At 42.6% G+C, this 13,686-nt stretch overlaps 2 protein-coding genes across 3 annotated transcripts in view; both read left to right on the forward strand.

The window, feature by feature from the left end:
* The window catches only part of OVCH2 (ovochymase 2), a 64,495-nt gene extending 52,080 nt beyond the window's left edge, over positions 1 to 12,415 (forward strand). Inside the window, exons 21-23 of one of the 2 annotated variants that reach the window (XR_003095081.1) lie at positions 1,012 to 1,084; positions 11,653 to 11,752; positions 12,385 to 12,408. The gene's annotated coding sequence lies outside the window, so the exon portion shown is untranslated. Of the gene's footprint in view, positions 1 to 1,011; positions 1,085 to 11,652; positions 11,753 to 12,384 lie in introns of both variants that reach the window. The other variant, XR_003095082.1, reaches the window with a different exon arrangement.
* LOC102383556 (NADH-cytochrome b5 reductase 2) overlaps positions 1 to 12,592 on the forward strand; it is an 18,936-nt gene extending 6,344 nt beyond the window's left edge. Inside the window, 7 exon segments of the mRNA XM_025209283.1 lie at positions 1,012 to 1,084; positions 5,890 to 6,006; positions 7,564 to 7,692; positions 9,194 to 9,277; positions 10,719 to 10,804; positions 11,653 to 11,752; positions 12,385 to 12,592. Coding sequence (XP_025065068.1) covers positions 1,012 to 1,084; positions 5,890 to 6,006; positions 7,564 to 7,692; positions 9,194 to 9,277; positions 10,719 to 10,804; positions 11,653 to 11,752; positions 12,385 to 12,557 — 762 coding nt within the window. The 3' untranslated portion in view covers positions 12,558 to 12,592.
* The last annotated feature ends 1,094 nt before the right edge of the window (positions 12,593 to 13,686 follow it).

The following is a 13,686-nucleotide window of genomic DNA, read 5'->3' on the forward strand; positions in this document are numbered from 1 at the left end:
AGGGCCTGAGGAGGCCAGGTAACCTTTTTATTCTCTATGCATGTTTCTAAAGTTGCATCACTTAGCGTAGAATCCTCTATTTTCCAAATGTTTATAATACATTTGTGGGGTAAAGCTGATCTTTTTTCCCAGCATTACAGGTGCTGACAGATGTGGGGGAAAAAAACCAAAAAAACTGTTTTACCAGAAGCAGCAGCATATTACTTCGACTGAGCTCTGAAGTGTCTGTATAGATCAGATGCTTCAGTGGTGCTTTTTGGCACTTTAGTAGCTGATCCAATCAGCTATTAGATAAAAGTGCCAAAAAAGCCCACTAAAGCGCCTGATCTATACAGACATTGGGAAAGCCGGGTGCAGCTAATACGATGCCTCTTCCGGGCATGTGCTAGGCTCGGTGCGGGGATGTACCAAGTTCAAAGTAAAGCACCATTTTTTTTTGGGGGGGGGGGGAGGAGTTTCCACTTCTGCAAGCAGCCTACTATATTAATTTGGTTCCTAAAATATTATGCCTACATTAATATTCAGCTAGCTTTTACAAATGGTTGGGTTAGTTTATTTGGCTATACATATCCTAACCTTTAATTTTATATATGTGAGAAACTGGAGTTGCAAATTTATCTTGAGGAAGGCTGTGCCTTTACATATCCTGCCTTGCTGGAAATCCTACCATACATCAGGAAATGTGTCCAGTACACAATGATGATAGAGGGGCTAAAGAGGTTTGGTTCATTCGTGTAGCCTTTTTTTACTTAGGCAAAATTCACTTCCCATTTTCACTGTGGGTTAGTGGAGTCTGTAGTATCAAGTTCTTTATAACTAGGTTTGAAAGTCTTGATCAGGCAGATTGCTGTTAGACCAGTTGTGCTTCATGTCTCAAAGTTGGCTTGTATGTAAATGGAGAGTAGATTCACTACTGAAGCTTATTGTGCTGTTTTCCAAAGCCAAAGCAATGCTGCACTGCTCTATGAATTGTTATAATACTCAGGTCTTTGTCTCTCTGTTTATCGCTAGGAGATCAGCCATGATACCAGGCGTTTCCGGTTTCGACTTCCATCGCCATATCACGTATTGGGGTTACCTATAGGTAAATACTGAAACACTTTATTTTTATTTGTAAATTTGGGATTTTAACAGAGCTCTTAAAAAAGGAGCAAGGAGTGAATTTGCTTTTCAGGAAAACAAGGGATTGAACATTTCATCCTGCCATATTATGACAACAGGCCTTCTAACCGGCTCTGATCTATTGTACCCTTATATGTATTTCACTCATGCTACCTTGTGTAATATAGGTTGGAGTCAGACTACTGACTTGATGCTGCTGAAATAACAAAGTGAGGGTGACTATTTGACACAGATAAATGCTATTTGACAGGCTTTCAGCTATTTTTTATTTTCCTAACAAGAGGTCCTATAATTATTCAAATATAAGAAATGATTCCCCCCCACCCCCAATCAGCATGGGGGTAGAGATGGACCAAGCAGCCCTGCATTCCGTCTGCATGTAAATTTTTGGAGGGTTTCAGGACTTGTGTCAAGAACACCTACTTCCAGTCACAAGTGGGGGTGGGGAGGTGCTTATTAGCAGATGAATCCTTTGTTGGGGGGGATCTGGAGTACACACACAAACACTGAGCAGTGCTGGGCTGTGGCGTTATCATATCTTGAAATACTATTGACTCTGCTGGGGCCCAGCCAAGTGAAGTATATCAGTAGTTCTCAACCTTTTACACCTTACATCCCACCAACCATTGGTCCCAAAAACCTGGGTCCCACTATGATAAACGATGAGCGGGAGGGTGCTGTGAGCTGCCCCCTGCCCTGGTGATGCACCCCCTGTGCCTGTTGCTGCTTTGAAGGCAGCAGCCCTGCACCGCTGCCCTTGCTGTAGCCCCGGATGCAGGAGGCATTTCACCAGAGCAGTGCAGGGTAAGCAGCGGTGAGAGATCCCCATGCGGCTCCTCCGCTCCCTGCAGCGCCTGAGAGAACAGCACCGCAGGGAACTCCCTGTAGGGAACAGCTGTTGTCCAGCTTCCCTCCCCTGCAACTTGGTGCTGCAGGGAACGGAGGAGCCGCATGGGGATCTTCTTGCCACAGCCCGCTCCACAGTGCCACAGTGAAGCGCCTCCTGTGCCCAGGGCTGCAGGGCTCCAAAGCAGGGCTGTGCCCCTCAAAGAACCAGCCCAGCCATGCCAGACTGTGCCTGCCAGGCTGCAGAGGCACCCGGGAGAGTGGCAGGGAATGGTGGCTGCTCGCCGCTCCTTGCTCTGCCCTGCTTCCCTGCCCTGGGTGCCCCTGCCGCCCAGCAGGTGCAGCTGGGAAGAGCGAGACCACACGGAGAGGCTGCGAGCTCCACACTGCAAGCAGCAGCACACACAGGGGGCGCATCACCAAGGCAGCGGTGGGCAACCACCTTCTCCGCATAGCCCTGCTCTTCCCAGCCGCACTGGATCGCGCCTTTTGGCTCTGGATTAATATAATGTATAGTTCGTATTACAAAAGTGTTGCTCAACAGGGTGTTTATGGAGCAGCTGGCTAAAATTTGCAGCAGTTTGCAACATGTTAAAATGTATCAATTCTGGATGAGTTAAGTCTGTAAGTACCCATAGTAAATTGCATATAAGCAAGTTACCAAATGCAGAGGACCAGTGGAAATTACTGTGTGTACGTTTATTTTAAAGTCAGTGTTTTTGGTTGCTTGTATTTCAAATTGGGAAGTGGGGGCAGGCAACTGCTGTGGTTCCGAGTTGGGGCCAGAGTTGGACCGACAGCAGTCACCTGTCCCCTTCTGCTTGTCCTCTGCAGCTTCTGACCTCCCCTCTGTCCCTTTACCCCTCTTACTGTCACGTCTTCAGGGAAGGAACAGAGCCTGAGCAGGGTCTGACAGTAAGTGGGGGCAGGAAGGCTACAGAGGGGAGAAGTGGGGTGGGGAAGCAGAGGGCATGGAGGCCAACTGACTCCTCCCCCCCAGCAACTATTTTCCCTGCTGCAGCAGTGAGAGGGGAGTATATTCAAACCATCTTCCTGATAATTAGATTCTTCACCTGGAAAATGATCGTAAATATATACATTTTCCATATATAGAATCTTAGTATTGGAGGGCTCATCTTATATTCAGGGTCGTCTTATATTCAAATAAATATGGTAGTTGCTTTTGAATTTTACAGCAGTGGTTCTCAACCTTTTTTGTACCAGGATCCGTTTGTAAACATAGATGGCCGGTCCTGACCCAATGCCCCACACTCCTGACCTGCTGCTCCCTGCCCCCATACCTCAGCCCCCCCAGTGTGTGGGGCGGGATGTAGGGTATGGGGGGGGCACCAAGCAACGCCTTGCAGGCTGGAACTCTGACTCTGTAAGGGGAAAGCCACAGTTTCCCACATTTTTCTCTTTAAAGAAGAATTCATTTTTAAAGTTTGTTCACAACCCTTTCATGTATTGCAACCCATTTTTGGCTTGTGACCCACAGGTTGAGAAGCACTGTTCTAGAGGATTCTGTACTGTAGTCAAAGATCTGATTGCAGCTAGTGTAGATGTGTCTAAGCTAGCTATCAACTTGCTACCATGGGTTCTGATCACGTGTAGCTGCTTGAGTGCGGGCAGCAAAACCTGTAAATACATAGGCAGCTGTGTTGCCATGATTCTGTTGCTTAAAGCACCCAAGCTGACTTCATGACTGCTAGATCAGGTTTCCCTGCACCAGCTAGTGTCACACCTTTGACTCCATAGTAGACTTGGTTAGATGAGAAAGAGGTTGCAGGCTTTCACCCTTATAGCCTGTGAACAATGGATTTGGGGAGACAGGAAGAATACTACACTTTAGAGAGATGTTATTGTTGTTCTTCAGGCATTCAGCAGATATCTGCCAACTCTTTTTTTTTTCCTCTCTATCATAAAGCTTTCAGAAAATTAGGGTCTGCCAACAGTATTTTGCTGATGCCACTGAACTGTGAACCTTGAATTGAGGATAGCCTGCTCAGGGGCCAACGCCCCTCTTGTCCTGAACAGCACTCTTTCCAATCTGGCTCTTCTCCAAATTGCTTAGTCCTGGCTGTTTCAAGCTGCACATGGCACGAGCTCTCTTGTTCTGCAAGTTACCTGTATCCGTTTTTTCCCAGGCTGAGCTTGTTGGTTTCAGGAGCATTGCCAATCAATGGCAGACGGCAGGGCAGGCTGGCACCTTAGAGACTAACTTGTTCAGAGAGGCAGTAGCTTTTGTAGGTGACAGTCTACTTTGTCAGATGCTATGAAACAATTAAATCAATGGCAACAGCTGTCCTCCACTTTTATACAGATCCTCTTGTCTTCCAGTGGATAGTATGAAAAATATTTGTCCATGAAGGAAAACAAAGGTGAAATGACTACATGAAGCAGCCCCCACTGCCTTTCTATACCCCAGCTCTACTCTTGTTTGATCTTTTCTCCTTCACTGTTTCTTACTCCTGAAACACTTTCACCGAGTATTGAAATTGACTTCTTTAATAGGTCACATGGTTGCTGCTTTGTGTGACTCTACTTTTTGAAAGTGTCACTTGAATACGGGTTTCTCTAGCAGTACTGCTTTTATGTGCCCAGAAGCCCTGATTCTGTAGTCCAGCTGCAGAATACTTACATTGCCACTATGGGTTCCTAAAACTGAGGTTTTCTGCCTTGGTTTGTGAGACTAGTAAAATACCTGTTTTCTCTTTTAAGGCATGTGAAAGCTTCAGTAAAACCCTACATAGGCAAAGATGATGTGAATAATCAACCAGTTCTTTTGTTAATATTTAACTTGCGACTTCCTGCTTCCCAAATGTCCAGTTGCAGTATCCCCTTGAGATGCTTTAATATTAGTCTGTGACATAATAGTTTGTTTCTCACATGTATATACCTAACACTAGGCTACAAGAATCATTTGTCATCACTGACATACAGGAAAAGGAAGAGATGCTGGAAACCCACCAGACATCAGGCTAGAGCAGCAATAAGCTTAATCACATATACTTCTATTTTGCTGATAGATACCTAATATGTTTGTAAAAAACATGCGTTTGGAAAGGGTCTCACTTCATATATAACCCAGTATGTCTTTCAAAAGCAGGATGCATGTGAGCAGTCTGCAGAACAGAGACTGCAGAAGCTAGTACAGCCACTGTACCACAGGAATTGTGGTATATCTGAGAAACAGGAATTGTGGTGATGTTGCTCTAGGAAGAGTTGGTTGGTAAAATTTTAGTCCCTCTGCATACTGGCTGCCTAGCTGCAGCAGAACAAAAGTATTGTCTCGTAAAAATTGTAGCTATTATCTATATTTTTTCTTCAGTAGAGATCTGGAATTATGTGAATGTAATTATTTTTTTGTCCATGGTATTGTGTGTTGGTATTATATTTATTAGCATGATGTGAGGAAAAGCCATGCTCCTCATAATACACAAAAGATTATAATACTCTAACGTGGTTTAGTGGACAGAGTTCAGGTAATGTCTAATATGCAAAAGTAGTAAGGTTTATTTTTTAGTTTCACAATTTATTTCATAATTGCAGACAAATTCATAGCATTGTAGTTACCATGTATATTCTGTATGTGGATAGCATTCCATTTTTATGTCATAATACAGGATTATCTATCTAAAGAACAGACATTTTTACAGCAACATGTACTGGATTAAAAGTTGCAGAAATGTAATGAAGAATGTTTCTGTTAGATGACTCGATTATGGGATAAATTAATAATACTATCAGGCTATTTTTTAACGTTGTGTTTTGCGTCAGAACACGTTATATTGGGCTAAGTTCACACATTTTATTTTCCCAACCTTTCCCTCCTTTTTTTATTTTTCTCTCAAGCCTGGAAAGTACAAACCCTTAAAGCTGAAAATGAGATGACAGTACTGTAACTTTCTTTCTTTCTAGGCCAACATGTTTATCTTTCTGCCAAAATCAATGGTAGTTTGGTGATCCGGGCCTATACACCAGTTTCCAGTGATGAAATAAAAGGTTATGTTGATTTAATTATAAAGGTAAATTTTAGTTTCTGTTCAAGCCATTTAACTGGTTGTCTCAAATACAGCTCCCTTGGCAAGCAGGTAAGTAGCACCTGTGTAAATGGCATTTATGTCTACTTACATGAGTTTTAGTTCCTACTCCCCACTGTGCAGCACAGCTTGTCCTCCTAAGCATGCATTTGGCCTCTGGCCACATTTATTCTTTGTTTCTTTGGCTCAATGTTGCTTCTGTATTTTGCATGGAATAGTCCCTGGATAAAATGCTTAAAGAGAAGGAGGAGCAGAGGCCAACACCCAGGGCCCTTTCATTTCCAGGACAGAAACTGTTTTACTGAGTCCCCAAGCCACATTCCCTTTAGCTTCTTCTTTTCATGTCCCATTCATTTTCCTCCTTTGATTGCCCTCCAGGCCAGCTTCTACAGGAGAGGTGGGAATACATTTGCTGAGTAATAGGCATTGTTGGCTGTGGGGGACAGAGGAGGCTATAACTTAGATATTTAATTGCTTGGATAAATGCCGTAACCACTAAACGATGGGGCTCAACGATGGGCAAGTCCTCCTCCTCCTCCTCTCAGTCCTGTTTTTTCTGTGATTAACTTTTGGGGATTTCACAGGATTATATGTCTTCCTAGATGGACTAGGACAGTGTTTCTCAACCTTTTTAGACTTAAGGCACCCCTCATTAAACTCAAGGCATCCCTTGGAAAATACCACATTTTTTCACTCATTTTTTTGACTACAGAAAAATGATAGGGCAATTTTTCTGTTGCAAAGAACTCAGAAAGGCCACAACAAATGAGAAGGTATTTAATATATGGAGTCCTGTTTAACAACTCTGGGTTCATCTTGTGAATCAAGTGTGCACATCTAACAGTTCTAACACTGTGGCACTCCACAGCACCCGTGAAAGAATCTTAAGGGACCCCAGGGTGCAGCAGCACCCTGATTGAGAAAAATTGGAATTGGATCACAGCAGAGAGTAAGTGACTGGAGTTGATTCCTTTGGAGCATGCTTAGAAGGACAAGTTAAGTTGCAGGGTGGGGAGGATATGAAAACTGTGGGTGGCCACAATTCTGCATAAGTGCTACTTAACTGCCTGAAGAGGGAGATGGATTTGGGCCAGTTTGTTTACTGTACAAGCCAGTGTTTGCCTGGGAAGAAAAAGTCTGTGAAAATTTAAACTGATAATGTCAAACAGCATAGTTATTAGTACGGAGTACCTTCCAGGGCTGCTGAATACGCTTTAAACCAACCAACCCCACCTGGAGGAAGTTTGCCATAGAATCACCCTAGTTTGAAGGTTAAATATTGTACTGTGCAATCCATGCCTACATTTTCTTCAGTGGGGCTGCATGCATGGGTGGTGGTGAAATACCAGCATTAGCATTTTGCTTGTAGAACTGCAGTGGCTTCTGGTTACAGTGGACAAACATATTTGAAAGCAAGGGATTTTCTGGATCCTATTTCAGATGCTTAGTGTAACTGCAGGCAAGCAAAAGGCTGTTTAAAAAAAAAAAATACCACTGCTACCTGGGACCTAACTGGTCATGAAACAAATAGCCACTCGTTTTTTTTTTCAAGTCTACTACAAGAATGTGAATCCCAAGTTCCCTGAAGGTGGAAAGATGTCCCAATACTTAAACAGCATGAACATTGGAGATACTATTGACTTCAGAAGGCCAAATGGATTTCTTGTGTATAAGGGGCCAGGTACATTGATGTTTAAATGGAAGGTGGGAATGTAGTTATTTTCAAGGGCAGTTTAAAGCTTGAGGGCTTAAGTTTAGGACATGGCTTTTTAAAAAAAATTAAATGGCAGGAAGAAACCCAGGTTTCTCTCACCAAGAAAGAATTCCTGTGTTTTTTGACTGAAGCCTGCCCTAGTTGGCCATAGCAGAGGGGCAAGAGTGGTGCAGTCTTTGCTTGTTCACCCTGCCTTCATGTCAGGTGTTGGTAATTCACTTCTTTATACGTTACTGCTCTGATCATTGTACCAGATGGTCCTGGCCTGTTTCAGACTGGAAGCCTTCTTATGCAGTGCCCTTTTGGGAAACTCATTACTGCAGTTAAATAAACTCCCTGGCTGGGAACCAGTTGCGCCTTAGTTTTAAAACAGGCTTGACTTGGTTAAGGCTCTTGCATGTGGCTTATTCTGGGTGGGCGGAAACAACCTGCTGATACAAACAACTCTCACTTGAGGTGGCTGCAAAGGAGAAAGGCAATTTGCTTCATGCACCTCAGATTTATACAAGTAGCGCTGATGCTTTGTACTTTTCAGGATCAGGCCCTTATTATGAATAATATACAGATGAGTCCATTATCTTTTAGAGGAACTCAGTGACCCATGTAACACCCAGATCCACACACTTTTCTATTGTGTTTCAGTTGCAATAGACAACGGCAGTACTACAGACAACAGCATGGGAAGCTAATTATTTGTTACAAATCTGTTAAATGATTTATCAGAGTGTGCATGTGAAAAATGCTTTGTGTGGAACTATCTGGTTGGCTTAGTTTGTGGAGACTAATTGCTTTGCAAATGGCATCTAATTTTCAAATTTGAGTAAAGCAGTGGCATCCTCTGGTGTACAACAGAAGTTAGCTGGTTGTTTTCATGCCTGGATGTTAGAGGTCAGAGTTTCCTGGCTATGACTGCCAAGGGCTTAATTGGATTCTTGTAGCGAGAGCTGAAAGAATTACAAATACAGTAATAAAAAGGGTCTTACCTAAGTGTGCACGGCACTAGTACATTTGACTGCTTTATTGCAGATCTGTTGAATAGCGCTACTAAAAGGTGAGATCCTCAGCTGTGCTTTCATAGAGTAAAGGTGATTTACCAACCTCTTGAGAATTCCCCTGGCAGAGACAGTGCCACCCACCACCCTCAGGTCCTTCAGTGTGGGGCCATAGTACTTCATCAATTCACAGCTGCCAGATAGTGTTTCAGGGTCATATGTAGCTGACTACAATTTGGTTAGTCCTGATCCTGCTCGGAATTATCCAGGAGGGTGAACAAGTCCATAGAGGCTACCAAGGTACAATAAAGCAACTTCTGCCATTTCCATCTGTTTTCTGTTCTGAGCACTGCTTGGCTGGACCAGAAGACCTGACACAGTGAATTAAGCTGTAGGCAGCAATAATTGTCCTTGCATAGCAACTGCATAGCAACTCATCAATTCATTTACTTACAAATGTTGCATGTTTCTTCCAGGTAAATTTGCTATCAAGCCTGACAAGAAGTCTGAAGCACAGATAAAGTTTGCAAAGCATCTTGGGATGATAGCTGGGGGAACAGGTGAAACTATTGGTTGCTTGTACATGTGACAAAGATTGCCCATTTCTGCAGTTTGTGTGTGTCATGCTGTACATGTGCAGGTTTTTTTTTTTTACAATTTAAATGAGTTTGCAACATTGCAGACTAAACCAAGTCTGCATGTAGTTTAGTTTGCAGGGTAGGTATTTGTAACATAGTGGCTTTTTGACAGCTTGCCCCTCCTGCCACAGGAGAAGTGGGCTGAAGGCAGAAGTGGGGAGGAGCCCGATCTTTTTTTCCCCCCAGAGTCTGCCTGTGTTTCCTATGGCCAGGGGGCAAGCTGCTGTCAGGCCAAGCAGCTCCTGAGATGTGGTGGGCCCTGGTCCTTCCCTCCGTGGCTGTTTGGGCGGGCTGCTAGCAGGCCAGACGCTGCCCCAGCTCAGGCTCAGGGAAGAGTTGGTTTGGGCTGGGTGTTGCTTCTGAGCTTGGGGCAGCACCAGGGGCAATACCACCCCAGAGGGAAGGACCTCCTGGGGCTCAGGGGCCGCTTGGCCTGCCAGTAGCTTGCCCCCTGGCCACGGGAGACATGGGCAGGTTCCACAGAAGGGAAAAAAATGGATCAGGGCCCTCACTGTAATAGTGACAGAAGCCCCTAAATTGAAACGGTGGTTCTTTAATTATCGCAATTAAAAACCAACCATTTCAGTTTAGGGGACCAAACCCCAGTCATGTGTACAAATACCCCATGTCATTGTGCTGAGGATGGGCACTTTGCTAAAGAGCTTACAGGTTGTCAGAGGATTGTAATGAATGTTACGCACACATTTTATGACCATGGAATTATTGTTTTTATTACCAATTTAAGCTACTGCCTAACAGTGCTTGCACTGATACAGGGATTTACTATTTCAGTGGTTATTTGCTTGAAGTGAACATATTACACCTTGAATATCCAATGGTTTCTGTTCTTCAGTGCTGAAGATCTTTAGGGCCCAGATAATCTTTACCACTATTCGTCAGTAGCTAATTGGTCCTGATTCTGCAATCAGGACCTATCATCCTGACACAGTATTAATTGCTATCTACCACAGCAAGACAAAAATAGGGTCTTCACTGTGGCTTGGGAGCCAGTAATTTACACACATTCTAATTTTAGCTCTTAAACTGATTGAGTACATGACCTTGGGCAAATCACTTAAACCTTTACCCTATGTGCAATATTTCCTTCTCTTTTTATGAGAGTGCTGTGAGGGTTAAATGATTTAATGTTGAAAATGGACATCCCTGGGTGTGAAATATTACTTTGTCACTTTTGGAGTGAAATTATGGAACTTCAGAGCTGATCTGGGTCATAAACTGAGATGTGGGGTCTTGATCCTGGGCCTCATGCAGACAAAACTCTCAGTGAAGTTGCCTGGTTCTGCACTGCAGTCTGTGGATGGGCTTAAAGGAAAAGCTCATTTGTGACTCTTATTATGAATAGGAATTACACCGATGTTGCAGCTAATTCGTCACATCACAAAGGACCCCAAGGATGACACAAAATGTTACCTACTTTTTGCTAATTAGGTAAATATACTGTAGCTTTTGTTTGCCAAATTCTGTGCTCCCTGCTCCTCCTGCAGGACTTTGAACTGCTCAAACTGTTATGGTATTTAACCCAGAAAATTCCTTTTCTACATAGATTCAGTGAATGCTCTTCAGGATAGTCTCTCTTCACTTCTGTATATATTTACCACATGTCTATGGCAAGACAAGCATCTGATGAATATTTTGATACGTTTTGTTTAAAAGTGGTTTGTAGAGGGAATTACAAGAGAGATCATGATTAATTGCATTAGTTCTCTTAGATTCAAGTTGGGTTCCTCTTACTCTTACATAAAATATTATCCTGAACCTTATTGTGAAAAACTATCAGAAATTTCTCACTCCTGAAAGGAAGGTTTTATGTGAAATTCTTACCTCAAACTGGTATGCCTGCTCACTTCCACTTCATAATTTGCAAAAACACCAGCGCTAAGAGACCAAGACAGGGCCAAAAGGGCTAACAGTAATTCTGAACACAAGACTGAATTTTTGGTATGTCTTTTTAAATCAACACTTTAACACTCCTTTAAAGGCATCATGTAGCTTGGTGTTAAGCCTATTAATTTCACTCTTAAATCAGAATTTATAGCAAAGAAATGTTATAAACTACCATATATTTAAGAGGAAAAAAACCTGCTTGTTTAGTCTGGCTACTTTAATGCTTATAAATGAGGAAGACTGAAAGGTAGAGGAGGTGAGAACTGTGTAACTTTGAACTACCTGTGATCCATTACTGCTGAAAACAAAGTTAGCTCTGTTAGTCTGTATTACTCAGTGCACTGAGATAGTCTGGAGGAAAATAATTCTCTCTCTCTCTCTCCATTTTCTAGACAGAAAAAGACATACTATTAAGAACAGAGCTAGAGGAGGTTGCTAAGAAGCACCCCACTCAATTTAAACTGTGGTACACACTGGACAGGCCTCCTCAAGGTAGGTTGCTGATACATGAAAAAAGTTATTTTTGTCCTCCTCTCTGTATACAAGGCCTTCTTGTATACATCATTTGTACTGTACCCATTCTTTTGCTATCAGAGCCCTTCTAAAATATATTACTATCTTGAAACTCATCTTAAAATGAGAAGTTGTTCTGTAAACCTTTGCTGCAAAGTTAATTCCTTGGACTTCCCAGCAAAATCTATAGTTCTGCTGCTTTGTGTTTTCTCCTTCTTTCCTCATTTCTTCAGCAGAATCATATTACGTTGGCAGGTACTAAGCAGTTCAATTAGACAAGCTGTCATGGGCACAACAGGCAAGTGGTGCTTCCAGTAGTTAGGTCCTGGTAGGCTGCAGTTGCAAGCACCAGAGATGAGAATGTGAATTGTTAGATTTACCTCCCTCTTAAAACACTGGGAGCCAAGTGCACTGCTTGGATTTATTCAGAGTGGTGTGGTCCTATCCTTGTGTGCAAGTACCTGCTTGCAGTGGTGGTAGTGCATACAGCCCACAAACAGCAACATGTGAAGGGTAGCATTGCTGAAGATGCAGATGGGACTCTTGGTATGAATTTATATCCAAATCTTTGTAAGATACTAATAGCATCCCTTGTTGCTTTTGTCTTTCAGATTGGAAATACAGCTCTGGTTTCATCACTGCGGACATGATTAAAGCACATCTTCCTCCACCTGGCAATGATTCCATCATTCTGATGTGTGGGCCACCTCCTATGATTCAGTTTGCTTGTCAGCCCAGTCTGGACAAACTGGGTTATTCCAAAAATAACATGTTTGCTTATTAACATGAAAAGGCATTGAACAACATCAGTAAGCATACTATATTCCTGGCACATGCTGTGATAATCCTCTATACTGCAGCTCTTTTAGAGCAATGTAGTGCTCTGATGTAGACTCTACTCCTTTTTAAGTTGAATGTCAAGAATTTTATTGCCTAGTTACTTAAATCTGTTGTGTTTGTACATAAATTTCAATATTATAACACACACCCTATTGAGTAATATTCTTTAACCTCCCTACATTAAGCAATAAGATATGGAGTTACATATTTTATAAGATTAAAGTATGAAGATGGTATTACCATACAAAGTTAAAGGCCAGGAGACTCTTGGCACTGGCATTCAATCATCGTTGACATGTTCTGCCTTCGCTGCTGTACTGAGAAAATTTTGTATCTGAGGAAGGGAGAAGTTCTGTTCATTTGCTTAATTTGTTAGGATCAACATTCAGGAGCCTGCGGTTGTGCCCTGAAGTCTGAAGCTATTTCCCAACTTTTTAGGAGTATATGGCAAGACCCTACAAGTAATTTGCTAATTAACATGAATATGTTTTTCTTGCATCACCTTCGCCCCTGTGAAACAAGGGATAAGGGTCTTGGTAAGCCTAAAAAAGAGTGGGAAGAAATGGCAGTGGCTCAGGGGTGTGGAATAAAATTCTCAAAGCTTCTCAAAATTGCTTTATTATTGTAATAAGAATTCTCATTTCAGAATACAGTTTAATTTGAGAGGTTAATATTTAGCCTTACACTGAACCACACTGCACTGAACATTATTCTAGGTTATGTTTTCTTATTACCTGAACTACCGTTGAAGAAAGAGGGTTTCAGTAGCTGTCCTTGCCAAATTTATAACTGATATTTACACTGCAGTTCATTGTAATGTATCTAGTGACATTAGATTAGGGCCTTGTTACACAGTAATTTTGGGCAGCTCCTGGAGCTCTTAACTTCTGGGTTGTCCACACATTAATACCTGAAACTAGTTTTAAGTGCTTATTATGTGGCTCAAAGTTATGCCATTCCAGGGTAGGATTCTCTCTGATCAGCTCATAAACCATAGGCTCCACTTTAGTGTAAATACCCCTTCCACTGGCCCAGATCAGTCCCACTGCTGCCACCCCCCCCCAAGAACCCCA

Source organism: Alligator sinensis, unplaced genomic scaffold (assembly GCF_000455745.1).
Source record: "Alligator sinensis unplaced genomic scaffold, ASM45574v1 scaffold1072_2, whole genome shotgun sequence".
In the NCBI taxonomy this organism is placed as follows: domain Eukaryota; kingdom Metazoa; phylum Chordata; order Crocodylia; family Alligatoridae; genus Alligator; species Alligator sinensis.